Raw genomic sequence first — 27,863 nt, forward strand, 5'->3', positions numbered from 1 at the left:
CTTGTTCATGTCTCACGCAAGAGGCTTGCTGCGCCATGCGCGACCTTCAATGAAATAATTTATCACAGCAGTACTGTCTCTTTCAAACGTACTAACCTCCAATTCCTGTCCTTACTTTTCTTTCTCCAAAAACCCAATCGCCACACAATCAGCTATGTAATAGACGTGAAGCCATCTGTAAGCTTAGAACGCCGATTCTTCAAAACTTGTAAGGAACATTGAAATATCTTCGTAGTACGTGTTTAATTATTATATCCGTCTATCTTTCCAGTGTCGCGTCAGCACCAGCAAGAATAGGCCTACAATGCAATGCAGGAACAATCCCTGAACTAGGTAGCGCTGCGGCACCGTGTCCTCACATGTTTAATTATTAACAATACAGATTATTTAAATGAAGTTAAAATATTTTATCTGTATAATATAATCAACATATTTTGCTGCATTTCATCTTAAAAATGAATACCGTCATCATATATAAATACGCGCTTTATAAAGTGGCGCAGGTTGTGCAATATTATAACTGTATCCCAAGTTTACAGTGAGGTGATTGTACTTATAAGTCCAAACAGTTCTACAAGGAGCACTTGATGGACTGATTTAGTGCGTTTATAGTTCTTGGGATGAAACTGTTTTTAAACCGTGAAGTCCATACAGGGAAGTCTCTAAAGCGTTTTGCCTTGGCTCAGGCAGCGTCTGCTTCATGCTGTATACCGATAATTCTCTTTCCGATCAGCTGCTGCTGTGATTCCCCACTCAGATACAGTGATATAAATACTTCGAGTGGTGCAGTGAGAGTAATATGGAAAAAGATGATCTGCTGTTACAACCCTTAACGGGAGGAGCTGAAAGAAGAAGAAGATGCAGTGAGAGTTACAACACTAAAGCAGTTATGGTATTTGGAATACTATGGCTATTCCCTAGACCATTATATTGCTACAGGTTAATTACAATCAGATGCATTACACTAATAAACAATATGCAGTTAATTTCAGTGTATTTATAAAGCCGCGTCAGGAATGTGGATCTAAGAAAGAAAGGGTGATCACACAGGAACAGTAGCACTGCTTTGACGCTGGGTGCCGCCAGTCTGCAAAACCGGGCGGATAAATTGCGTACGCCAAGATATGAGTTACTGTGGAAATGTGCGTGGCTTTACGCCAAGTTTAGGTTTTATACATCGTGATTTGAGCGTGGAAACATTCGGACACAACATTTCTGTGCGTACGCACTGTTTATACATGAGGCCTCTGGACGTCCACGGAAGACAACAGTGGTGGATGATCGCAGAATCATTTCCATGGTGAAGAGCAACCCTTTCACAACAGCCAACCAAGTGAACAACACTCTCCTGGGGGTAGGTGTATCGATATCCAAGTCTACCATAAAGAGAAGACTGCATGAAAGTAAATACAGAGGGTGCACTGCAAGGTGCAAGCCACTCATAAGCCTCAAGAATAGAAAGGCTAGACTGGACTTTGCTAAAGAACATCTAAAAAAGCCAGCACAGTTCTGGAAAAACATTCTTTGAACAGATGAAACCAAGATCAACCTCTACCGGAATGATGGCAAGAAAAAAGTATGGAGAAGGAGTGGAACAGCTCATTATCCAAAGCATACCACATCATCTGTAAAACACGATGGAGGCAGTGTGATGGCTTGGGCGTGCATGGCTGCCAGTGGCACTGGGACACTAGTGTTTATTGATGATGTGACACAGGACAGAAGCAGCCGAATGAATTCTGAGGTGTTCAGAGACATACTGTCTGCTCAGATCCAGCCAAATGCAGTCAAATTGATTGGGCGGCATTTCATGATACAGATGGACAATGACCCAAAACATACAGCCAAAGCAACCCAGGAGTTTATTAAAGCAAAGAAGTGGAAAATTCTTGAATGGCCAAGTCAGTCACCTGATCTTAACCCAATTGAGCATGCATTTCACTTGAAGACTATACTTCAGACAGAAAGGCCCACAAACAAACAGCAACTGAAAGCCACTGCAGTAAAGGCCTGGCAGAGCATTAAAAAGGAGGAAACCCAGCATCTGGTAATGTCCATGAGTTCAAGACTTCAGGCTGTCATTGCCAGCAAAGGGTTTTCAACCAAGTATTAGAAATGAACATTTTATTTCCAGTTTTTAATTTGTCCAATCGCTTTTGAGACCCTGAAATGAAGGGATTGTGTTAAAAAAAATGCTTTAGTTGCCTCACATTTTTATGCAATCGTTTTGTTCACCCCACTGAATTAAAACTGAAAGTCTGCACTTCAACTGCATCTGAGTTGTTTCATTTAAAATTCATTGTGGTAATGTATAGAACCAAAATTAGAAAAAAGTTGTGTCTGTCCAAATATTTATGGACCTAACTATATTAAGGTGACCATCCGTCCCCGTTTTCCGGGGACAGTCCCCTTCGGACAACTGTCCCCACTCAGAAACGTGTCCCCGTTTTGTCCCCGGTTTAAGATTTCGTCCCCGCTTTCAGCTGGTTCACTTTTTTGAATGTATCTCATCACTACGATAATTTGAACTCGGCACGTGTGCGCGGTGTTTTGACGGAGGTTATGCTTTACCGCTTCCTGCAAACTTTGGCCAGAAATCACGTGATAAGCTTTTGCTTCGTACTCTGTAGTGTTTAGAGTCCCTACTCGTGATCTGTAGATTCTAAATCACCCCTTTCCACAAATGTCCCTGGATTGGCCCAAAAAATTCTGGTCACCTTAACTATATGTAACAATTTCCATGAAAATAACAATCTGTTTAAATTGTACATCCACTTCCCCATATGTGAGCAGCAGAGCCATGAAATGGCTAGCGCATAGCGCACACTTGGGGGTTGGCAACCGAGGTGAGCAGGGGGCAGACTCCCCTAGTCTTCTTAATATTGTAGATAACCTGTAAAAGGCTTGTACGGGCTGGAGCAACCTTTCCAGCTCCTTTATGTCAAAATTATTATATTGATCGGTTGTTGACGGGCTTAGACCTTCATAAGCCCCAGCCTTGAGCCAACAAGCATGCCATTTTTCTGCACATGCGTCGTTGGGTTTCACATGGACCCTTGGGAGTTGAAGTTTTGGAATATGGCTTCCTGCCGACTGCGATCCGCCTGTTTCCATTTATTGGTGGATTGATTAGTCACTCCCTGAACCTCCTTACCTTTTGCCATGACGGGCGGTGCCTCATTCGCTTTCCCCTTTACGTTCTGGGAGTCTGAGTCCGTCAGGATATTGTCAAAGCAGCAGATGGGTTGACGCTGACCTTCGCTATCCCACCATTCCTCAGGGCAGGTCACGTGTCCCTCTCTGGCAAGCCACAGGCGGAAGTCTTCAGTGCTCGAACAGTACTCGGAAAGTGCAGTACCATCTTCGAGAGTATATTCCGCTTCTCACAGAATCTCCGGATGATCCCCTTCTATGAGGTATGAGCACGGGACAAAGTGTACTGATTTGAGAAACCTCTCTGTCCCCTCTCCGGACCTCATCTTGGACGACATCACCCGGAGCTTTTTCCTCCTAATAAGCTAATAGTTTTGTCTAGTTAGTGTAAGAAATGCGCAAACAAGTGCTAACAGCGACCAGTGTTACACAAGTAAATTGTCTTGCCTGAAGAAGGGGCCTGAGTTGCCTCGAAAGCTTGCATATTGTAATCTTTCTAGTTAGCCAATAAAAGGTGTCATTTTGCTTGGCTTTTCTCTACATTCATAATGGCTAACACGGTACAACACCCTAGTACTAACATTACCACATAAGGTTATTGGTCATGTTGTGTATTACAGACTTCTGCAGCAATCTCTTCCACACTATACTATTCCACCCTACCTCCTGGTCCTTCCATACTATTTTATAACACATCGACTTGTGTTTTCTTTCAGTTTAGGGCTAATTACTGTTTTCTTCCATAAGTCTTTGGGTTCGCTTGAACAAAACTTCAAAGAGAGCCCATGATGTTAGTGATAATGCACCAATGTCATTGTGCTGCTATACTGTTTACAAAATTTCCTTTAATGCTGTTCTAGTGCTCATACTGTTTCAGTTAATTCCTGCTTAAATACAGGAGTTTTAGGAATCGGTAAATTCACAATTCCAGTGCGGCTGCATTCATGCTGATGGACAATTATTTTTTTCAACTAAAACATTTTTTGAACCTCATTAGTAATAAATAAGAGACGTTTCCAATTTCATACTTAACCACATTCACTGTCACATCTTTCTTTGACCCTTTGGAAATTATCTTCCACATGTTCATTAGAAACTCTCTTTGACCAGTTTCTTGTAGTGATTGGACCAAAGAAAACTTTCACTCATGGTCTTATTACCCTAGTAGTATGCTGTTTTAAGTTAACTATGTGGAAAGAAATGTTTTTAAAGAACATTAAACATAACTAATGTAAATATATTGCAACATTCTTGGTCTAGACCTGAGAGGAACATGTTTCTCAGGTATCTCTGGAACTATCAGAATATTTGGGACTACCTTGAGAAGCTAACCAAAAAAGCAGCTCCTGAATGTGTGGATAGGGGGATAGAGCACAGATAGAACACTTAAGAGAACCAGTTGTAGACGACTGCTCCACTGCTTCCAAAGTTCATCAGTAAGACTCTGGCTTTGAATCAGCTCACGGAACTCAGAAAAGTGTGGCAGACGGCATTGCCTCTGACCCCCAGGTAGGTAAAGTGAGGCACAACTTTCAGCATGTATGTGCAGGTACAGGATGAGGCAATAATGAGCATGTGGACCCACATAACATCAGTACAGTAATCCCTCACCTATCGCGGGGGTTACGTTCCAGAGCCCCCCGCAATAGGTGAAACTCCGCGAAGTAGCGACCTATATTTATTTTATTATTTATACATATTTTTAGGCTTTATAAACCCTTCCCACACTCTTATAAACCTTTCTCACTCTCTTGTTAACCTTTCCCACGTTCTTATAAACATTTCCTATGCTCTTAAACACTTTCTACATTCTTAAAAACCTCAGACCAACACTGCAAGCAGCGATCAGACGTCAATGTGTCTGCACTCGCTTTGTGAAGGGAGGCAGCTGAACTCATGCTGAGCAGAGATGGACTTTGTGCTACTTCTGCCAAAATGCCTGCTTGTCGCTCTGCGCGTTCGGAAGGAGGAGGTGTGTGTGTGTGTGTGTGTGTGTGTGTGTGTGTGTGTATGTGTGTGAGAGAGCTGAACGCACCTTCGCTCAAACCCTCCCTCCCCGGAAGCGCAGTACGCTCCTGCCACTTCGCATTGTCAAGGGGGTGGGGAGCTGAATGAACGCTAAGGAGAAGTGGACTTTGTGCTGGCTTTGTGCTGCTTGTCGCTCTGCGTGTCAATAATTTTAAGCCTGTACATCACCAATTTTCCTGTCTCACTGTCTTGTCTTGCGTGAAGTTAAAATGTTTTATAATAGTGAGATGTTACTCATATCCTTAGCCCGACATCCACATATCATATGTGTTAACAAAGTGTGTTTTATAAGTTTACATGTGTTTAAAGCATGTGGGATGGGTATTTTAAGGCTTAAACTATAAAAATGTTTATTTATATGGTCTTTCTATATCGCGGATTTTCTCCTGTTGCTGATGGGTCTGGAACATAACTTCCGCGATAGGCGGGCAATCACTTGTATTTAAAAACCCGCGAAGTCGTGAATCCGCGAAAAGTGAACCGCGAAGTAGCGAGGGATTACTGTATAGCATTGTAGAATGTTTGAAGAAGTAGACACTGTGTTTGGCCATGAAGGGACAAAGGGTCCTTTTGAGTGCCAACTACCGCCAAATCTGCCAGGGTGCTAATTTCATTCCTCCATCCCTGGCACTCCTAGGTTACATTATTTTAATTTCTATTTTATGATGAAGTTTATGAAACTCTGTTTTATGTGAAAATTATTATACACTGTTGTATATGAGGAACATTGATGACATGTGTTTGATGTTTCCATTCTGGATACAGTGGAACCTCGGGTCACGACTGTAATTCGTTCCAAAACTCTGGTCGCAACCTGATTTGGTCGTGACCCGAAGTAATTTCCACCGTAGGATTGTATGTAAATACAATGAATCCGTTCCGGACCGTACGAGCTGTATGTAAATATATTTTTTTAAAGATTTTTAAGCACAAAGATAGTTAATTATACCATAGAATGCACAGTGTAATAGTAAACTAAATGTAAAAGCATTGAATAACACTGAGAAAACCTTGAACAGAGAAAACTAACATTGCAAGAGTTCACGCTACAGCCTTACGAACCACTCTCTGTAAACACTTTTTTTTTAATGAGTTTTAAGCACAGGGAAAAAAAATGAACATTTGAAAAATCTGTAATTTATACAAAAACTAACAATAAACAACCAAGAAAACCAACCTTGCATGAGTCGAGTTCTGGCATGAAGGAAGTGAGGAGGAACTGGGTGGAGAGAAGATTAGTTTTGAGGTAAAGTCCCTCTGCGCGATGCACGTCTGACCGAGAACAATGTACTGTACAGGGAGAGACTGAACACGTGTGTAAATCACCGGCACATACGAACCGGTAGGGAAACGAAATAGAGCACAAAGAGTTCATAGCAAATGCACAGGGAGAGACTGAACACGTGCAGAAATCAACGGCGTATGAACCGGAAGGGAAACTGGCTTGTTTGTCACCCGAGTGTGTGGTCATGAACAGATGCAAAAGTTTGGCGAACCTTTTGGTCATAACCCAATTTGTACGTGTTCTGAGACGTTCGCGACCTGAGTTTCCACTTCAAGACAATGTATTTGTGTCTTGCCAACTCTTCTTCTCTGTAGTTTTTTTATGTATTATAGTTTTCATAGACACCAATAGATGGTGTCGAATGCTAAAACGACCCTGTTCAGAGTATTTTTATGTTACTAATTAACATAATACTAATGTAGTTCATATTTTCATGTTTTTCAGCACACTTTTAGTTGATAAGGTTTTCTAATAATATTGTGTCTTGAACACTGAGTGTAAGTAGGAAAGCTCTGCATTGAAACCTCACTTAGTGTTTTAGTTTCTCCTAATAGTAAGGGTAATCCAAGGGTTTTCTACAATAAATTAATTCTTGCATCCTTAAAGTTTCAACAGTCTCATCCTAATTTGATATTTGTGAATAATGTAATATTTATTTTGAGAAAAACATTTAGTCTATCCATCAACAACTTGGAGTATCCAATACCAGATTAGTTCTGAGTGTACATTTGGTACATTTTCTTTGGTTGACACTATCTTTACTGTGAGCTTGTAAATAAATGTAAACCCTCCATCTGCTCACTGGACCCAATGCCTACTGCCTTGGACAAAGCTTGTATGCCTGGCTCATGTTGTCACAATTATTTATTTATTATTGATCCTATCCTGTTGGGGCAGAGTGGTGGCTCTGAAGCTAGGGATCTGCACTAGCAATCAGAAGGTTGCCAGTTCGAATCCCGTAAACGCCAAAAGTGACTCTACTTTGTTGAGCAAGGCAATTGCTCCTTCCTGGGTATGATGTTAATCTGCATCCAACCCCCAGGTTTTTCCCTGCATGTTGGAGGGCCTACTTGCAGGGAAAAACCTGGGGTTTGGTGGCAGAATTGGCACTCCAGTCACCATAAAAACCTCACACTGAGGTTCCATCTGAACTAGTGTGGTGCTGAAGTATCACCCATTGCTTGGCTGCACTCAGGTCCTGATCTGGGATCCTGAGTTGGTTTGTGGTGGGTGTGGCAATGGGCTGTATCAGTACGTGCTCCTAACCTCTCCTAACCTCTCTCCTGTTGGGTAAGAGTAGACAGTTTGAGTAGAGATTATATTTTTATACCGATGACCCCACTGGGTGTCCCGTATAGGCAGTAAACACAGACTATCTAAGTATTGCAAGTGGTAACACCTGCAGTGCAAGCAAGTTATTGGCAAGTGTTACAAAGGAAAGGAGCACCTTCTATGCTATATTTATACTTCATTGATTAGATCACAGTTCCAAGGAATTCATTACATAATCAGAAAGCATGATGAGGGTAATGAATCTGCTGACAAGGGGAATTGCAATGAATTCATTGAAACATTATCCAAATATGATTCTGTCTTGGCCACACACTTCCAGTCACCTTCTGTGTTTTTTGGCATGTCCCATTCTATTCAAAATGATTTGATTTCTGCTATTGCAGCCACTGTTGTTGAAAAAAAATCAAAGGTCAAGTCCAAACTGCTACTTTTTTGCATGGCACGTAGATGAGACAATTGACATTTCATGTCATGCACAAATGTCTATCATAGTTCAATATGTCATGGTCAAATTCAGGAGTGATTTGTTGGATTTTTTTATGTTTTGGGGGGGCAAGATGTCCAGTCTGTCTTTGATGTTTTAAATAAAAATATGCAGGGCTACAATTACAAAGAAAAACGTGTATCAAACCTATGATGGGGCTGCTTTCATGGTTTCCTCTCTGAACAACCCCCAATGTAATGTTTGTACACTGCTATGTACACAGACTGAACCTGGTGTTGTCTCAGGAGGAAAAATGCTTGTCTGAATTCTGAAAGTTCTTTTGCATCTCTCCCGTGGTTTTCCACATTATTTTCTAAATCTTCCATGAGGATGTCTTTTCACAAGTGTGTAATGTGTTCAAATTTCCCCAGAAACACTCTTACTCAGTGGAACTTTACATCACGAATAGTGAGCACTGTGGCGAACAACTATGATGGGCTCCTGTAGACTTTGCATAAGATTTTTAAGGATAAGACCGTAGTAGATGAGGACACACTCAATGCTGCCAAAGGCTTGTTAAGGATACTGCAGGATTTTGAGTTGGTTTTCATGTTGTACAATATGAACAAATCTTCTCAGAAACTTTGACATTGTACAGCAAAGGACTATGGATGTTCTTTAATGCAGTAAAGAGCTGAGAGACTCTTTGCTTTTTGCAAAGGAGAAGAGGTCAGAGGAGGCTTTCAAAGCTGTTCATGCAAAAGTGGCAAGTCTTGTAACTGACCCTCAAAATAAGCATCGGTTTCTGTCACAATTGCAGGATACCCAGGAGCATAACAGAAATATGTACTAGATAATCTTATGAAGCAGACCAGGGATATTTGGAATCTGTTTTATTATAGTACCTCTTTATCAACAACTTAAAGTGATATGAAATTGGTCACACTCATTCTCACAGTATATTTATTTTATAGAAATTGAAACACTATATAAAACATTTTTGCAATTAAATAAAAATGTCACACATGTCTAAAGTAAAAATAAAAATATCATATAATGATTGTTCTAAATTGTTCATAGTGGCAGTATTTGCTTTTGTTCAGAGTTTTGCTTTCCTGTTATATTGATGTTAAAGATGATTGTGTCTGTAGCATCATGTTTCGTCTTTTAGTACAATAATATTGCAAAGGAAAATCTTTTTTTTTTTTATTTTATTATACAGATCAAAACGCCCAGCTCCTGTTCCCACAGCGACTCCACGAGTTGACTCGCCAATGCCTGTTATTCCCCACCAGAAGGTAATAAGATATGCTTACCATGAATTTCAAGATTTATTTTATTTATTCTTTTTTTTTTTAACCATTAGGCATTATCATTAAATTATTCACACAGATAATCCAGACAAATATAGTATATTGTATTCCAGAGTGAAAAATATTACTTTCTTTATATTTCACTTCACCTGTTAGGTAATTCTTGATGATGCATACATATTTTTCATAGTTCTAATTCTGAAATCTTTTCATTGAGCATGTAGGAAGAGCCATGGTATGTGGCAGTATGAACACTAGGCATCTACATTTATTATGTAATCAAAATACTCATGAATATCTGAGTGCAGCCTTCATTATACAGTACGTAAGAAATATATACTGATGATCTGGTACTTAAAACATTGGTATTTTGACAACTCCCTGTAGTGGATTTCATAAAGATTTCTTTAACATTCCTGGTTGCCACTGTGAAAATATTCATAATGATCTATACTTTTACAGCTTTTTAAAAAACTCTTTTTCCAGTTGTTAACGTTCAACAGGCTATCTTAAGCATATGTGGTGCACTAAGAGAGCTACATTATACTATACATCAGGCATTGTCAAGTCAAGGACTCTTTTAGTTATTAACACAAGGAATATCCTTTGCTAGATAACACATTTAACATTATATAAGGAACATTATATGGGAACTGTCTGTGTCAATTGTAGAGTTGTTGCCATTAGTAGTTATATAGCTTCATAAACTCCCTTTTAAAGCTGAGCATGACCTAATGACACAGATTCTTAGTTTTTTAGATTTCTTAAAAATGGAATATTCTTCAAACATTGTTTTCTCTTTAACACATTTAGCAACTGAGTTTAGGACTTGTTTGTATGAAAAAGGTAAATTGTTCAGTTATGGTTGTCTGTATTCCATGATTTCTCTGTCCTCCTTTTTCCTATTTCTCTTGTATAAAGGACCAGTGTCTTCAACTCAATGGCACCATACGAACATCATATGCTGCCAGCACTCAGCTACTAGGTGGTATGAATGAATGCAGTTCCTTCATCAGCAATCAGCAATTCAGTCCACCCTTGGGTAGACCTGATCTCAAAGGTCAAAACCCTTCTACTGCAAAGATAATGTCAGTTGTAGCTGCAGAAAGCCCGGGTGCCAAGTCTTTTCATTGCCAAAAGTATAACAATCCTATTGGCCTTTATTCAGAAGAGACCTTAAAAGTCATTGCCCATGCTCATGGCAGCCAGAAAGGATTGAGCCTCCTAGGGGGGTATGTATAGCGATATGACAAGCACATTTAGGTGTGACTCATCATTTCCGTTTGCATGTAGCACTCTCCCCACTGTTTTCTTGGGTGGTTCGACAAAACTCAGAACATTCCTCAATTGCAAGCCTGCTGAAGCAAAAAAGGCAAAGCCAAAAATAATCATTATAGTTTAGATCCAGCAGTTTGTAGTTTCACTTGTGAAATGGCTAAAATTTTCTTTTCGGTTTATTTGTGTATGAAGGTAATGCAATGACATACAACTGGAAAGTCACCTGTAAACCCTTTCAGAAAATGAGAAAATGCTTTTGTTTGTAGTAGATCCAAAGGTAAATATTTTGTAATTGATTGCAATAGGGGGTACATGCTAATCGTACACCATCTCTTTATTGTGATTCTTTTTTTTTCCTTATTTCCTTGCATTTTTTAAGCCAAAATCGCCTATTAATTAAAATCATTGGCATGCTATTAAAATCCTCAAATCATATATTGTTTTTTGTATTTGGTTTCTGTGTCACATTGAGGTTTTCTGATTGTTCTTGGGCATTGACCCTACCTAGCTCACAAACAAATATTCTGCATTTAAATTGAATTTCAGTAGATCTACTAAGCCCATAATTGCATATGCATAGTCATTTCCCTTTGATTCATTATCATCCGTGTTCCCAAATGTGTCAGTACATAAAGATGTAAGAAAATTACCAAGGGATGAGGATACTGGATATAGGTTACATGGACAAAACCTGCTTCTTTGCCTGTTGCTCAGCTAAAAAAATAACCTTAAAAAGAAGCATAAGCAAATATGGTTATAACTTTTAAAATTGTTAATGAAACAGTTTTCAGGTCTATTTGGTAAATATGTGGATTTAAATTTTAATGTAAAGTTGTTCATTTTTTTATGTGTTTTGGCAGTAATTGAGAGTATTTTATGAATGACATACTGTAATATTGCAAATGTTTCAGTAAAAAAATGTCCCACTGAAGGTCATGTCACATTATGCAACTTTTCTTGTGATTTTCAGATATAGCTTTCATTTATGGTGTACTCTCATTAAGTCAGTCACGTAATGTGACATGCCTCAGGACATACACTAAGTAGTTCACAACTCTCTCTGACAGCATCAAACCTGTTTGAAATTGTGTTTAGTCATGGGGCAGGCTTTTGTATTGTTGAGAACTGATAACCAATGAATGCTCATCCAGAAGTACAATGCATATAATGCAGCAATGAAGAATATGGAACATGTGAGATTTGGACTTCATAAACTCTTAGAAGAGAGTCTTACCTGTATAATTGTCATGTGTTTTACATACCATATACCACAACAGAATAGAAAAAAAGGGCAGAGATTGTGACTGAACTCAGAGCACCGGTTAACCCTTCATATGGCTTAGGATCCATCAGGCAGCAATATGTCAGAAAAGGGGACAAGCATGACTATACTGGAAGGTCAATACACAAGTGCTAAATTTGACATAGCTAGTGATTTTTTTCAGTTGTTTAAATTGACATGGTCCAGCAATGAGATCAGCGACTATGGTTATCAAATCTGACATATCACATGACTAGAAGTCATGTAAGCTGACAATGGCTTAAAATGCATTATTTGCTCAAAAGTCAAGTTGGGGAACATGCACTGGTACAGTGTGCTGCCGCACCCACTACGCAACTAAACAACTCAGGATCCCGGTTGGCAACACCCCAGGCAGACACGCCCTTTATCTGCTGCAGCCAGGTGTTACTTGGGTGACCCCTTGGCCTGGTCCAGCCACTCTGGTCCCCAACAATGAGGATCTTATGAGCTGGATCACCCACAGGGAAATGTGGCACATGGCCGTAGTGCCATAACTGATGCTCCCTCACAATACAGGTAATGTGCCTCATTCAGGACTCCATGAGCAACCGCTCATCTGACACAAAGTCAAACCGACGGTACCCAAGGATTTTCTGGAGAGACACAATACTAAAGAAGTCCAGTCTTCGTCTCAGGTCACTGGATAGCATCCATGTCTCACAACCATATAGCAAGACAGGAAGCACCAGGACTCTAAAGACTTGGACCTTCGTCGTTTTGCATAGATATTGGGTGCCCAACACACCCATTTCCAGCGAACTCATGACCCCCCATGCTCTCCCAATCCTTCTACTGACTTTATAGGAAGAGTCACCAGAGACATGACTGTGACTGCCAAGGTAAGTAAACCTCTCGACAAGGTCAACACTCTCTCCACAAGCAGACACACTGCTGATGTCTGTGCCCAAGAGGTCATTAAAGGCCTGGATCTTGGCAGCTCATATGTGCTACTAAAAAATTTGAAGATTCTAAATATGTTAGAATAGTTAAAGAAACACCAGTGTATACTTTTGGAATTGGTCATTTGACCACACCACTTAAAAAGAAGGGACAGTTGCCATATCATTGAGTTAGTCAAGTGAATTGTAACTTAATTGTAATTGATCAAAGCTGTTATGTTTCTTTCACACGATAAACCAAAATATTTGTTGGCAATAACTGCATTAATGATCTACCTTGCTCAAAAATGACCATAAACAATTTTAAACAAGGAGCCATTCAGTCAGACTTTTGTAAGAGATGAAGCTGCTGTTCCATAAAACAAAGCCTGCTTTCATTTATCGTTTGCTTCTTTCTTTACAATACCACAACTACTTGCTCTTTTAATCTGTGGTTAAAAAAGGGGCTAAACCTCCTGCCACCTTTGTTTCTTACGTGAAAACATGCATACTATTTGACATGTCCTTGACTGAAATTATAAATAAATGATTTATATGTGTGAAGACATTTAACTTCTTATATATTATGAAATACCCAACATGTCAGCATTCTTGTCTAAAAATCACTATCAAGGCTTTGTTACTATTACATATTTATAGTACATTAATTTGTGCACATTGCAGTTTTATTCAGCTAATGTTCTTTTTTTAGTAGTGATGGTGCTGAAGAAGCACCTGTAATCAGCTTGTTACTATAGAAATTTAGCTTCTGGTGTTGTAAAGATTTGTATTAAACTGTCCCCAGGCATAATTATATATAAAGTACACTTTTCACAATCAGATTATTATGAGAATTTATTCAATTAGAAACAGACATTGCAGTGTGAAACTCAGTTACTATTATTGCTGAAGTAGTGAAGAAAAATAATTAATCTACATTCTCTGTACATTTTTCTACTAATTTTTACTTTGCAGTAAGAACATTTTGAAATATATAATAATAAATATGAACTCAAAACATTTGCATATTTGTGTTATCTGTGTTAATGTATTATTAGCAGACAAAAGTATAGTTCAACATTATTTTTCAAAAATGTTTGACAGCATAATTTCTTTACTTTGTAATGATGACTGTGGGTGTTTCCAGGGTAGTAATCATGATAGGGTTACATACTTATCATTTAAAGCAGACCATCTGCCCCTGGCTTCTCTTTATAAGGCAATGGAATCTGAGAACTTGAAGTGGTCCAAGGCAGCTTCCTAATCTGTCTTTCTCTGCTAGGAAGTTATCTGAACTTAAGGGGAGCATGCATTGCATGATATAGAAAGGAAAATGCCAAAGGTCATGTTGTAGCTATGATTTTAGAGCAGTGTCTCATCGCGCATCTGTATCAGGTGGCAGCTTTGAATAACATAGTATTCTATGGGAATTCAAGCAATGGGTCACACATTCTTCTTCATTTGATATCTAGCAGTACCAGTGGCTTTGAGCAAAGAATGATGTAGGCAGTTAGTTTCATAAACCTTTTATAGGTTATTATATGATGACTAAGCATTTGTAAATTTCCAAACATGTTAATTTAATTCCAGTTAATAATTTTTGCTTTTTTTGTGTGAACTTTCTAAAAAAAGTAATCCCACTGTCTTCAGCCAATGTAACACCATGCATTTTGATTTCCCTCTTTTCTTTCTCTTTTTCTTCTCTTTCTCTAGGTCATTGCGAACACTGTTGCAAAGTTAGTAAACTTCTGTGTGCAATGACAAGCATTTCTTGTATTTTGGTAGTTGAGCTGCTTGTCAGAAATCCCATATGAGTAGGTGTAAGAAATTAAATGCTCTGTGTTAGTGCAATCCATAGGGGGCAAGTATTCATATGGTAACCAAAAGTGTGATTAGCATTTCGGGGCTTGGCTTTAACTATGAATACTAAACCACATCTTAAAATGTTTATATGTCAAATTATTATTAGTATTTCTTAAATAATAATGCACTTCATATGGGATTTACTACTGTTCAGTGGTATTTCTATATTGTCATGATGCATGTATTGTATGTTGAAATAGACTCATCTTTAGAGATGTTCCTTAGTTTGCAGGTGCATGTTTTGGGTGATGTTTTGAGTTTCTGATATGGGTACAAATGTTATGTCATAAGGCGTGCATGAAAAGTGAAATGTAGTTCTTCGTAATAAAGTTGATATGACGGCATAGCAGGTTTGGCAATGGATATATGTATGTTCATTAATTCGTTTCTCTTAATTAAAATATATCTTTAACAATGCTACTTGCACATATGCAAAGGAGACATTGATACATAAATATACATTTCTGTCAATTATTATTTAAAATGTACATAGCATTTGGACTCTAGTTTTATACTCTTACATACTCTTCACATCTTCATATTCAATTTCCTCCTTCAGTTCAAAGACTGTTTAGTTAAGTGGTGACTCTAGATTGGCACGTTACGTGTAAGCGGTATTTTAGATTGGCCAGATACTAGTGATCATGCAGCTTAGGGTGAACAATTTTACACTGGAGTGAGCAGCCTACCAGCAATTTTAAACTTGGACAAGTTATCATTGAGCCTTTGTTACAAGCCTTTTAACCTTTATTATTATTATTATTATTATTATGCATTTTTACACCTCACGCCTGTATAATCATAATGTGTTACAGCTAAATTGTTTTTTTTTCCTGTGACAGTAGTTTGAATAAATTAGTTTTACATCAAGATGAGAAATTTTGGCCTGTCTGACCATAGTACAGTAGCTGATGTTTTTATCTACAATGTATTACAATTTAGAGGAGGAGCACTGGCAGTTCAGCTGATTTGATCAGTGGGTTATAATGTGGTTGCATATAACTTCTTTCATGTTATGAATAATGTCATACATCAGTTTGTACCATTTCTACAGGTGAAAGATACAAATGCCATTTGTGTTTTGCAGCATTACACATTTGTCTTTTAAAACACATTATCTATTTTTTACATGAATCTCTTCAGTTCAAAATAGCTGGTCTTGTATTAATATCTTTTTAAGTAAATAATTTGAGATAAGCCTGTTACGTACCTGACTGCATGTTAAATGAAGTCTTAAAAGGTTTATACTGAAGAGCATGTTGATGATGCAGCCTTGCATGGAGTTGTATAATTGTATGCTTGGTTTATAAAATGTATTTATTCATGTTTATACTTTTTATATGCTGGTTTATGGTTTAAAGTTTTGAATTTTTTGGTATAAAGTATATAGTACACTATATACAGAATACTGGAAGCTTTTAGTAGCTTTTGAAACTCTTGCAACTTGTACTCTGAAGACTTGTTTTTCGTCCCTGTATGTACTGAAATCAAACTGTAAGTTTGATTTAAAATTTAAATTCACATCATATATTTCAACTTTTGTACCAATTGTGTAATTTTAGTTTTGTAAAGCACCTTTTTATAATAGGAACAGTCACAAACTTAATATTTACAATTTTACTGAAAAGGAAAAGGGCGGCATGGTGGCCTGCGTGGAGTTTGCATGCTCTCCCCGTGTCTGCGTGGGTTTCCACTGGGTACTCCGGTTTCCTCCCACAGTCCAAAGACATGCAGGTTAGGTGCATTGGCAATCCTAAATTGTCCCTAGTGTGTGCTTGGTGTGTGGGTGTGTGTGTGTGCGCCCTGCGGTGGGCTGGTGCCCTGCTCCAGCAGACACCCGTGACCCTGTAGTTAGGATATAGCGGGTTGGATAATGGATGGATGGATGAAAAGGAAAAATACAGCAATGGGCATGACAAATTAAGGACAAGATTTTAGAAGAATACATTTTAAATCAAACAAATAAAGCTTATGTTTGAAAGTCAGTTTTTTCAGTTCAATAAAGGATACATATTTATAAGCCAAAGGATAAAATGTTGATACAAGTGGTATATTGTTTAAAAAAATTGAACATCTTGTTTTAAAATGTTACTGATTTGAATTAAGAAATCAAATACTGGTGTCCCAGAAGTTATACATGTAGCATATTACATATACAGTACTCCATTTGATATTAAACAAATATTACCATTTAAATAAATGAATATTGTAAACCTAATATGTAAAATAGTGTTGTTGATAAAAAATAATTTAAACAGAAAATCATGACTGAAATAATATTTTTCCCATCTTCTTGCTAAAAGAAATTTAATGCAGCTGAAAAGTGACCATCAGTTTAATAATAATGGTATAACAAATTGAAGTTAACTGACAATTGTAAAAAAAAAAAAAAAAAATCATGTTGATTTAGTTTTTATTTAAAGAATGGTACAAAAGATCTGTAACCCACAAATAAACTGATTTAACCATGTTGACTACAATATTTTCAACAGCAAAGGGAACAAATAGCTATAATGTGTTACGGGAAGGAGGAACAATTAATTCACAGGTGGATAGTATATGAATTAAAGTATTCTCCTTTGTGCTTCATTTTCTATTTTTTTGCCAGCAGTGCTATGGAAATCAGAGTTAAAAATGCATTTTCACTTTGCAGTATCTTTGATATTGCTTAAATATGCAGTTTTGTAAAACTGCCTAGAGACTGAATCCCATGGGAGTATTCTAGCTAGGCAATTATGTTGTGTTTTGACCATGTTTCACTTAGTCTTTGCATAGTTTTTGAAACAGTATCTTGAAGTTTATTTGTACCGTTACCATTGCTGTTTCCATCGTATGTCAACCACTAACAAAATAGCAGGAACTTCATTCTAGTTTAATTAACTTTGCAAGTTTTTATTTATATATTATAAATATCAGTTAAGCAATGCCACATCAATTTCAGCTCCTTAAAGTCTGCTAAACTTACATAGAATTTATATTTTAGACATGCTATTAAGTTAATATGCTAGAACTCACATTGGAGGATGGTTTTGAAAGTACTTTGATGGAATGTTTGCAGCATGTGTGCAAAACATTACTTTGAGAGTTGAATTTAATTTGGTCTGTTTCTGCAATTTTTATTATTTTTATTATTTTTATTTCTTTAATTTTTTTACACTTTCCTCTCATTTTTCTTACTCTTTGCCTTTTCCCATGCCACCCCAGCACTGAATATGTCCCGAGCTTCAATCCCAGCATATTGAAGGACTCTGCTTTGTCCACACATAAACCCATAGAGGTTAAAGGTCCAGGTGGCAAGGCCACCATCATTCATGCCCAGTACAACACCCCTATTAGCATGTACTCACAGGATGCAATTATGGACGCCATTGCTGGTCAGGCCCAGGCACGGGGCAGCGATCTGTCTAGGTAAGGCGTTTATTTACTTCTCTCTGCACTTTGTCCTGTATATAGAAAAGGAAAAAGGCCTGACATTTAGTCCTTCAAAGTGATGTTTGTTTTACAAAGAGAAGCATATTTAAAAAAAAAATAAAAAAAAAAGGCAAATGCCATTCTTTCATTAACATAGCCTAAAATCTCTGCTCTACTGATATGATATAAAATCATTTATATCTGCACACTTAAGTCACTAAAGAGGACTAAAATTATCTCAGAAGCTGTTTCTTTATTTTATTTGAGTCTAACCATAGTTTGCTACAGTTGTCTCTCTGTCTCTGTTAAAGATTGCCTGTCTTGTGCCTGCTTATTGCTGTAAGGTTGTGGAAGTGTCTTTTTGAGATGATGCATGACTGTGCCTTGCTTTTGAAAGCTGCTTGCATAACCTGTGATTATGAATACTGTGGTATCAGTAATTAGGGTATTTCATTGGCCCTTTAAAATACATCCAATATTTTATCAACCATTGCTGGATTTTGAAGATATTTTGAATTTATAATTAAGTATACATGCATCGTTTGGTAAATTTCCCCATGTTATAAATATTTATTCGTGGATAAATGTATTTTACCAACCAGTTTTAAGTATATATTTAATAGCTATTGTTAAATTATTCTGTTAACTAAAATTTAAATACATACAATTAGTAGGGAATGTTTATCCCGCTGATTCCTCCATTTGCAGGTCCAGCCTGCTTTATTACAAAAATTAAAAGCATCCCTGTTACACACATTTAGTTTGGTGACATTGCATTACTATAATATGAAAATCTCAATGTTAGTGCTCTTATTGAATCTATTTTGTGAGATATTTTAATTTTTCTGTTGATCCATTCTGCTTGAATTCTTTGTAAACTGCCAAAGGATTTATACTCAAGTAATTTTGAGTGGTTTTCTGATCACTCAAGTCAAGCCAAACCTTTGTAATCTTATTTGTAAGACCTAAGAATGTATTTTTAAAGGTGGTAGCCTGTAAGGGATAATGCTGTCTGTTTTAAATGTTTTTCTTGTGTCTCTGTTAAGAAATGTTTTTGTTTTCCCGCTCCGCTATCCAGACTCATCAGTCTTTGCTGTTATATTTTTTCATTTTCAATTAATAAATAAGGTTAGTTTAAGAATTGTAAGCAAAAATGCTAAGTGGCCACTTTGTTTGTACATTTGCCCTTTTCTAGTAATTGATTGTTCAGGCAGTAACACATCCTATGTGCAGGAGGTGCCATTTAAGTCCAATAGAAGGACACCAATCAGTTGTGTGTATGTGTGTGTGTATGTGAGTACATAGAGAAGACTAAGACTAAGGATCTGAATGGCTTGGAACATGGCATGTCATTGAGCACTAGATAAGCCAACCTAAGAGTATTGTATACAGCAACCCTGTTGAGTTTTTATATAGGATAGTGTCATAAGTATACTGATAATGGGGCACAACAGAGAGATTGATGCAACTTGGATCGAAAAACAGAGAGGATGCAGTAGATCTAGTAACAGCTGAAGTACAGCAATAAAGTTAAAGGAGACCTAATTATATACAATTTGTCATTCATGTTCGTGGATTTAGCATGACAGACACCAAACAAACTGAATTCCTGTCCTTTCAGTGTAGAACTAAAAGGCATGGGTACACTGAGCTAAGCAACACAAATGCTGATGTATTTTGAAGGGAGAGCCATGTAATGGCCAAAATGACATGAGTCCAAGGAGCCATCTTGCTAGATGTCAACAATTCAGACTAGTTGTAGTGCAGTGTATTTTTCATGGCACACATTGGGCCCCATTATATGTGTAAGGCAGCATTTGGATACTGCAGGATATGTGAACATCTTAGCTAATATAATGTTCCCTTGCACAGCGCTACAAAAGTCCTGGAATGATTCCACAAAGGTGACACTAAACTTAGCTCAATACAGTGACCCACCAAATCACCAAATCACAGTCCAATGAATCTTATTTGGGATGAGATACATTGAGGTATTTGGAGAAAAAAATCATAAACCATGTAATTTGCAACCATTGTAGGACAATTACCATTTACAGATTTATGATGCTATGCAACTGTGGGCAAACCTACTGTTAAGGTCTTGTGCCAAATTAAGTGGTCACTCAGTGTGTAATACAGTCTTACACAAATATCAGTGAATTTCCCATCACTAATTAGCATAAATATATCTTTAAGACTTAGTGATGTGTTTAAAGTGGTTTTATTAGATTACGCATTTGTTTTGTCAAGTACTCTGCTATGAAAAAGAAAACCTAGACACCCCAGTTGTTCAATGAGAGACTTAGCAAAATTCATAGACATGTTTTACACTGCAATAGTGAGTTTGTTGTGCAAAAATAATTTGTTGTTCACTAATTAGTAAACCTGGTGTCCTGGCTGAGGGTTACCTTGCTTATAGATGAAGTGTTCTTCTCCAGAGTAAAGAAATATTTCTGAAGTTTTTTAAAAAGAGGCCAGTACAAACACTGACTGGATTCTTTCTCTTTGTAGAATTCTTATCATATAAGTAGTCTTAATATACAACAAAACATGCATGGAAAATCGGAAGCTTTAATAAAAATGAGAAGGCCTAGTATATCATTATATAGTACCATGAAACCTGATCTTAAATGAGAAGTTAATTTAATGTGCAGTTTCAAAAAGCCCTTTATTGAATTATATAACCCCATTAAAATAATAAGTTTCTGGTTGTTACTTTAAAAGTTATATATTTCCCATATTTAGATTACAGATATTAGTATTTAGATTACAGGTATTTATTTAGTATTTGTGAGAACATAGTAAAATATATCTCCTCAAGTATATAGTTTTTTTAGATATTCTGAGATGCTTGATACAAACAGTGGCTTACTGCATTGTGGCCTGTAGATCTCATAATTATTTTGAGATGAAACATTTTAAAATGAAAGAAAATAGAATGTACTACTGTATTTGACTCCTTGCCTATAAAGTATTACTAAGTGCTTCAGTCATTCTATGAACAGAAATTGCAAAGTAAAATCGGAGTAGCAAATATTAATTTTAATAACACACTTTTACACTTTGAAAAAAATACTTTTTGAGAAAATAAGAACTCTTTTTTTATAAGGTATGGAATGTGTCATGTTTTGAAGAAATGTTGCACGTTTTAAGCAGACTGTATTCAATGAACAGTAAAATAAGACATTGTATTAATATTCAGCTCCTCTACCAGTTGTTGTAAAATTTACTTATGAGGAACAATAGAATTTTTATGGTATTAATTAAAATATTGTGTGTTTTCCATTTATTTATGTGAAAATCCTAAAATTAGCTTTTACTGGATAAAAGGTAAAGACAGTAAGTTGTTTATTCCATCAGCTTCTGCTGGTAGGATACCAATAAACTAGCTTACGTGTCTCTTGCAGTGTGTGCTCAGTTAGCTCCAATTCAGAAAATAGCATTTTTATGGCATACTTGTATATTCTTTTTCCTGGATGTATTTGTATTGAGTCTACAATAATATGTGTTTTCCATGTAAGAGAGAGAGAGAGAATACAGTCACTTTTAAAATAAAATTAGTGCTAACAGTATTTTGTCAGTCAACAGAGGGTGGATTAAACACAGATTTGATTATATGGAAAATTAATATTTATGGTTAACATTTCTCTGTAGAAATATTGGGACAGCAAAATCAAAATTCTGGTCATTAAATTATCATGAAAAATTCACTTCCACGCTTAAGTAAAAAAGGCCAAACATAATCTAATAATAGAAATTACATAAATCACAATTTAAACTTGCACTTCACGTGTACTTTGTAGGGAAAAAAAGTTCAGATGCTTTTTCAGTTCTTTACTACAAGCTGTTGTGGGGCCTTTATATGAACATTTCAAGACATCAGAGATAAAGAAGGAAAGCACTGTGGACCTCATAGGCAAGAATGACAAATTTTGAATAGATAAGACAGAACTGAAAAAAGAATGTTGCAACCAATAAAGAAATACACATAATGTATTAGGCAATTAAATGAACGTGGCAATATAAGACATAAAGCTGGACTGTTTAAAAAGAGTAGGTCCTCCAGAGAGGTCATGTAGGCTTTTGGAGAGAAAACTGCAAAGGACATGAGGGAATTCAGCAGAGCTCATAAAGTTAAAATCCAAAACCAGATATACAAGAATGTGCAAATAAAACAAAAACTAGATTGATTTATCTTAGTTACAGTACATTAAGGATAAATGAAATTGATTAAGATGAGCCTAGCAATATCTGTGTATAAATTAATTGTTGAATTATGGCCAGTATAGCTTTTGACTAAGAGTCTGTTAAGGAAATGAACAATTGTACTAGAATCATGTAGCTAGTATGATGCATTGTTTCAATCAAAAATTTAACAACTATAGAGCCGCAGAATTTTAGCTTACATTAAATTTCATATATCAAAGCAAAGAGCTTAAATACGAAATAATGGAAACTATTTTATCCTGGACATGTTAATTGTTTCAATGAAATATCAAGAAAGAAAGACAAACTCTGTTATGATTATCAATCATATGAGAAAACTGAGAATTTTAACATAGCTGTCTTGTTTTTAGGTGTTAGTGACGTAATGTCTCATTTATTAGAAAGATATATGGTAATTACAAATTAAATTAAGTAATCTGATGGCCTGCATTCCATTTTGTACTTGATGCTTTCTTTCAGTCAGTGCGTTTCCATGTGCTTTAATAACCTGGTCATTACATTTACAGAAACCTGGTGTCTAAAATGCCACATAATCCTTATTACAGTTAGAGAAACTGGGTTTTTCATTTCTGAGATACCTGGTTAAGATAAGGAGATTTCTCAGCAGGTAACTCGATTACCTAATCATGTAAATCCTTTAACTAGTTGCCATTAAGGATTTTGTAGTCTGTGCACATATGCTGCACTCTGTTTGCTTGCTTAGCTTTGCACTCACTTTATGCAGCCACAGGTAGACGCATGCACAAGATAAATTTCCTGTGGCACATATTCAGGCAATCATATCATTCCTTATCCTGGTTTAAATAGTCTATCTCAGTATTCCAGAAATTGCTTAATTTATGTTGAAGAGCTGAAATTACAGTGCTACACTCAGCAACACAATTTCAGGAGCAGTTTTGGTGTAACATGTTAAAAGTTGCATACGTGAAGTAATTTAGTTTTTTTTTTTTTTTTTAAAGTAGACTAACCTAACGTAATACTTACTGAGGTAAAAACACTTGAGTTAATATCATCCCAACAGCACTGGGGGTTAGGCAATAGTACAGTATTCCAATTCTTTGCAGGGCTGAATCACACAGCTGAGCAGAAAAGAGTGTGTTGTGTGCAGTCTTGTAACAGAAATACATTAATAAGGTGTCAGTTTAGTTTTAATCCAGCAATCTGCAATATATATATGTTAACACAGTATAATCTTTTGACAAAGTGGAAAATGTCCTTACCACAAATTATTAGCGGCCCACGTCGATGATGTAAAAAGTGGTTGAATATTATTTACTTCAAAGGACAAGAAGGACTACAGGTATTTTATACAACACAAGAAAATTATCATATTTGGCTGTGTTTCTGGTCAGTGTCATGAAGGTTTATATAGGGGCTTAGAATTTATTAATAGATGCTGGCCAGTCAAGTTTAACACAAAAGAAGAAAAAGTAACACACTGTACATAACATATTACACTTTACTCACTAAATATGTCATATATTTACTTATATAATAATGAGTAATGTAACTTAGTTACTTTTAAAAGTAACATTCCCTGCACTGCTCAAGAGATATTAGTTCCATGCTTACTTTCAGTGGCCATTGTCTTCTGCCTTAATCGGATAACTCATCTTTCCTCAGTTTTGATTGTTCATGTAAATGCACCAAGTGTGACAATTCAAAAAATGATTATATTGAAAGGAAGCTAGTTAAAATTTAAAAATATAGAGCTTCTCTGTTTTAAAAAAAAGTTGTTTTTGATCTTCCCTCTTCTGACTTACTTTGACAATACATGATCTATTACAATTCAATACTTTGTTTTAAACAAGTCTCTCTCTGTTAGTGAAATATTTCATAGGCAGCATCACATATAGAAATTCTGCAAATGGTAGAGGGGTGAAGTTAATCAAGTCTGGTGAATGTCCATAATATTCAGATCATTATAGCCTTTAATTCTCATTGTCTCCTTATATGTATAACTAATAAACTAAATGCATTTTAGGTTTGGTCACTGCTTTGTATTTTTCATATAAACCATTTTTAAAAGTTACCAACCCATCTGGACAGAACAAGTGAAGCGTGATGGTCCTACAAGCTACCAGTACCAGCTCAGGGCTACTACTGTACAGAGAGGAAAAAGAAAAGCTATGGCAAGCCTTTTGAGTTTTGCAAATTATAGAGCCATAGTCATTCCTATTTAGTTACAATGGGCTTTTGGACTATAGGCCGTCGCATTTTAACACCTCTGTACAGGATAAATAAGCTGCAACAGGCCAGAATATTGAGGTTCCTGGCATTGTTACCCTCATGTTTCACTTATTCTCTTCACTCCATTATGGTCTGACATCTTTGTGATTATACAGATTTCACATGTTTTTTTCTGTTTTCTTCCCTTCCTACACTCTCCACAAAAAAATCCACTCTTGCACCTTGCCCCACTCCCAACTTGCCCCATTTGTCACCCTATTGATATGGAAACCAATGATGAATGCCATACCCTTGCTGGTCACTGGTTATGCTACTAAGTGCTGGTGCTGCTGTCTCCCCCCTGGCGTAAGTAGGTTAATCTTTGTTATAGAACTAGATACTGATTTATTTATTTTCCCTTAATCTAACAGTCCACATGTATTTGCATTGACCGGCAGCTTGCATTTCTCTTTTTTTGGTTTTTATTCCCCTTTTGCCCAAAATTGGTATTCATGGTCTTAATTAATATAACCATTGCTGAGGTAGTAGTTATGTTAGGCTGACCATATTTTAATGCAATGCAGTTTCAATATGCCTTCTGCATTAGTAGAATTAAGCACAGTATGTATGTATATATGTATGTGTGTATGTGTGTGTATATATATATATATATGTGTGTGTTTATATATAATAATGTGTACTGTATATGTGTGTGTGTGTATATATGTGTGTGTATATATGTATATAGTAAGAACACATCAAACAAAATATCAGTCAAGAATTTTAATTAAAATGATTAAGGCAGAGGTACCAAAGTTGTACTTGTTTTCTTTTAATTTCTCATTTCTTAAAAACTGAACTATGTGACTCAATTAATAAAGTCCTTTTTACAGAACATCAATGTTCAGATATGGCAAGAATTGCATTAGTGTTAATTTACTTAAAGATTCTAATAACATTGAATCCACAATTTTTGAACTCTATGTGGAATTTCTCAGTAATGATGCTTACAATTAGAAAAGGAAAGGAGCAAAAATTAAGTTGTTTGCATCCATCATATCTCAATGAACGGTGAATTTCCTAGTTTTCATTGTACTATGAGCGGGCAAAGATGGCAAATAAAACAAACACCTTGCAAGCCTTACCTTGAAATTAACATTGGTCTGAAATAAGTAGGTCATCACTAAGTTTGTACTTTTATTTAAAACTTATTATTGGGACTATAATATATTTTTCTACTGGAGCAACATAACTTAACACTAATAGGAATTTCAGGTATAGGTGTTTCCTTCTTTAGAGGTCTTCCCAAAGGTATGTCTGTTTTGCTGTGAGATGTATTATGTCTTTGTCTGCTTTCAGTGTGGTAAAGTATAAATCAAAATATCTATTTCATGCAGTACAACAGCAGGTTTAAGTATCTGTTTCATCAGGACTTAAACAACAGTTGCATTTTCTGTTGTCCAGTTTAAGTGCTACATTGTTTGGTGACAATTTCAAATTGACATGTATTTAATTTATCATGTGGTTAATAATCAGTAGCAGACATAATTTAAGTATAAATACATGACACTTATTAGAGTATACTTCTGAGAATGTTCTGAGTTTTTGAACCTCTTGTTCCCTCAATTATTTTTCACCACAAATTCAGGCTAACATTACTGTCTGGTAAAATGCACTGGTCTGCAAAACACAAAAAAAAGTCACTCTAGTCAAGTATTACAGGTGTTCTTTATAGATCTGAGGGTGCTGAATCCAAATCTGGCAATATAATTGCTCCATCACACAAAGTTTTTTTTAGAGATGAAGGTTTCGGATGAAAAAACACCATTTTGGACAAAAACAATCTTTTTGTTTAGACATTGTATAGTAATTGTTGCAAATATCATTATAATTTACAAAAAGTAGTCACTTGGTAGTGTTTTTCCTCTTACAGTTCTCTGAAGTGTGTTTCAATGGCCAGCAGATATCTTCTGACACTGACTCACTACACTAACATGTCTCCATCTGAGCAATGTCCTGGTTGAATCTCTATATGTTTATCAGAGACCTCTTTCATGTTCTTGGGGAGGAAAATCTAAATGAGAATTTAGGAAATGTTTTTTTTAAAGACGTTGCATTCAAGTGCTAGGCAGAGAGAGAGAAACTCCTCAACTAATTCCTTGTAGATTTTTGACTTTGTATTTCCAATAAAATTGTGGCACATGCCTTTATTCTTTTAATAAAGGAATAGTATGTATATTTTTACCATCTGTGTACCTGTTACCTAGTCAAGACAATGGATGGATCAACCCATCCTTGACTGTTTCTTTAAACACCATTTAAAAAACAACTTTCTCTTTTGAGGACAACAAAAAGGCACCTTTGTAGCCTTCTTTAATACTATATATAGAATGGAGATAAAAAATACTAATTGAGAGGAAAAATGTATAGCATATACTTGATGTTTGGTTGTTTTCCACCTCAACAAAAATGAATGATGAAGACTGCCACTTTTCAGTTCTTTTCAAAACATATGTCAAATATTTTGAGCAAGAAAAATGCTTATGCAATAAAAAAGGTAGAATTATTTTAATAAAAACACAACACTTTTTTTTAAATTGGTATTTTTCACTGAATCTGATATCTTAAAGCAATGGTTTGTGTTACAGAAATTCCAGTTTCCAAAATGAATTCAGCACACCTACTGTAAATCAGTAAAGTACACCCCCTTTTTTATTTTTGTGATTGGGAGATTTATTCTGTAGACCAGTGATATTTATTGTATTCCAGTATACTAATCACACATGAACATATTTCACTTGATGTTTACATATGCATACCTGTTGTGTAAAATAAAATTTTTGAGGGTTTTAAGATGAAAATATTTTAATTCAAGCAAAATTACATTTAGGGCTGAAGGCCAGAAGCTATGTTGAATTAAAGGCTCATGCCAAAATTATTCTTTCATTTAGAACTTAGTAATTTTTTAGGACAAACAGCAGAGTTTGCTTTGCTGATGGATGCGCATGAATTTGTTTTGTTTTTAGTACTATTCGCCAAATATTCACTTATAGTTATTCCGTTATTAGTTTTAAAAGCTGATTTCAATTTTTCTGATAGAATCCCTCTCAAACATCTATTAATAGGAAAAACAAAATCTTTTGTTTCAGACTTTTGGCCTAATGTTTTGTCTTGAAACAACATATTCTTTTCTCTTAATGATGCTATCAGCTTTCTTTTAATTTTGAAGAAGATTTTG

General features: G+C 36.1%; 1 protein-coding gene across 12 annotated transcripts in view; it reads left to right on the forward strand.

The window, feature by feature from the left end:
• The window catches only part of ldb3a (LIM domain binding 3a), a 150,764-nt gene that overhangs the window by 63,381 nt on the left and 59,520 nt on the right, over positions 1–27,863 (forward strand). For 7 of the 12 annotated variants that reach the window (XM_051922640.1, XM_051922639.1, XM_051922643.1 and 4 more), the window contains exons 4-5: positions 9,406–9,481; positions 10,418–10,728. In XM_051922640.1, coding sequence (XP_051778600.1) covers positions 9,406–9,481; positions 10,418–10,728 — 387 coding nt within the window. Of the gene's footprint in view, positions 1–9,405; positions 9,482–10,417; positions 10,729–14,668; positions 14,692–18,022; positions 18,227–24,964; positions 24,992–27,863 lie in introns of all 12 variants that reach the window. The other 5 variants (XM_051922642.1, XM_051922649.1, XM_051922650.1 and 2 more) reach the window with 2 other exon arrangements.

The sequence above is a fragment of the Erpetoichthys calabaricus genome, chromosome 2 (genome assembly GCF_900747795.2).
Source record: "Erpetoichthys calabaricus chromosome 2, fErpCal1.3, whole genome shotgun sequence".
Lineage (NCBI taxonomy): Eukaryota > Metazoa > Chordata > Cladistia > Polypteriformes > Polypteridae > Erpetoichthys > Erpetoichthys calabaricus.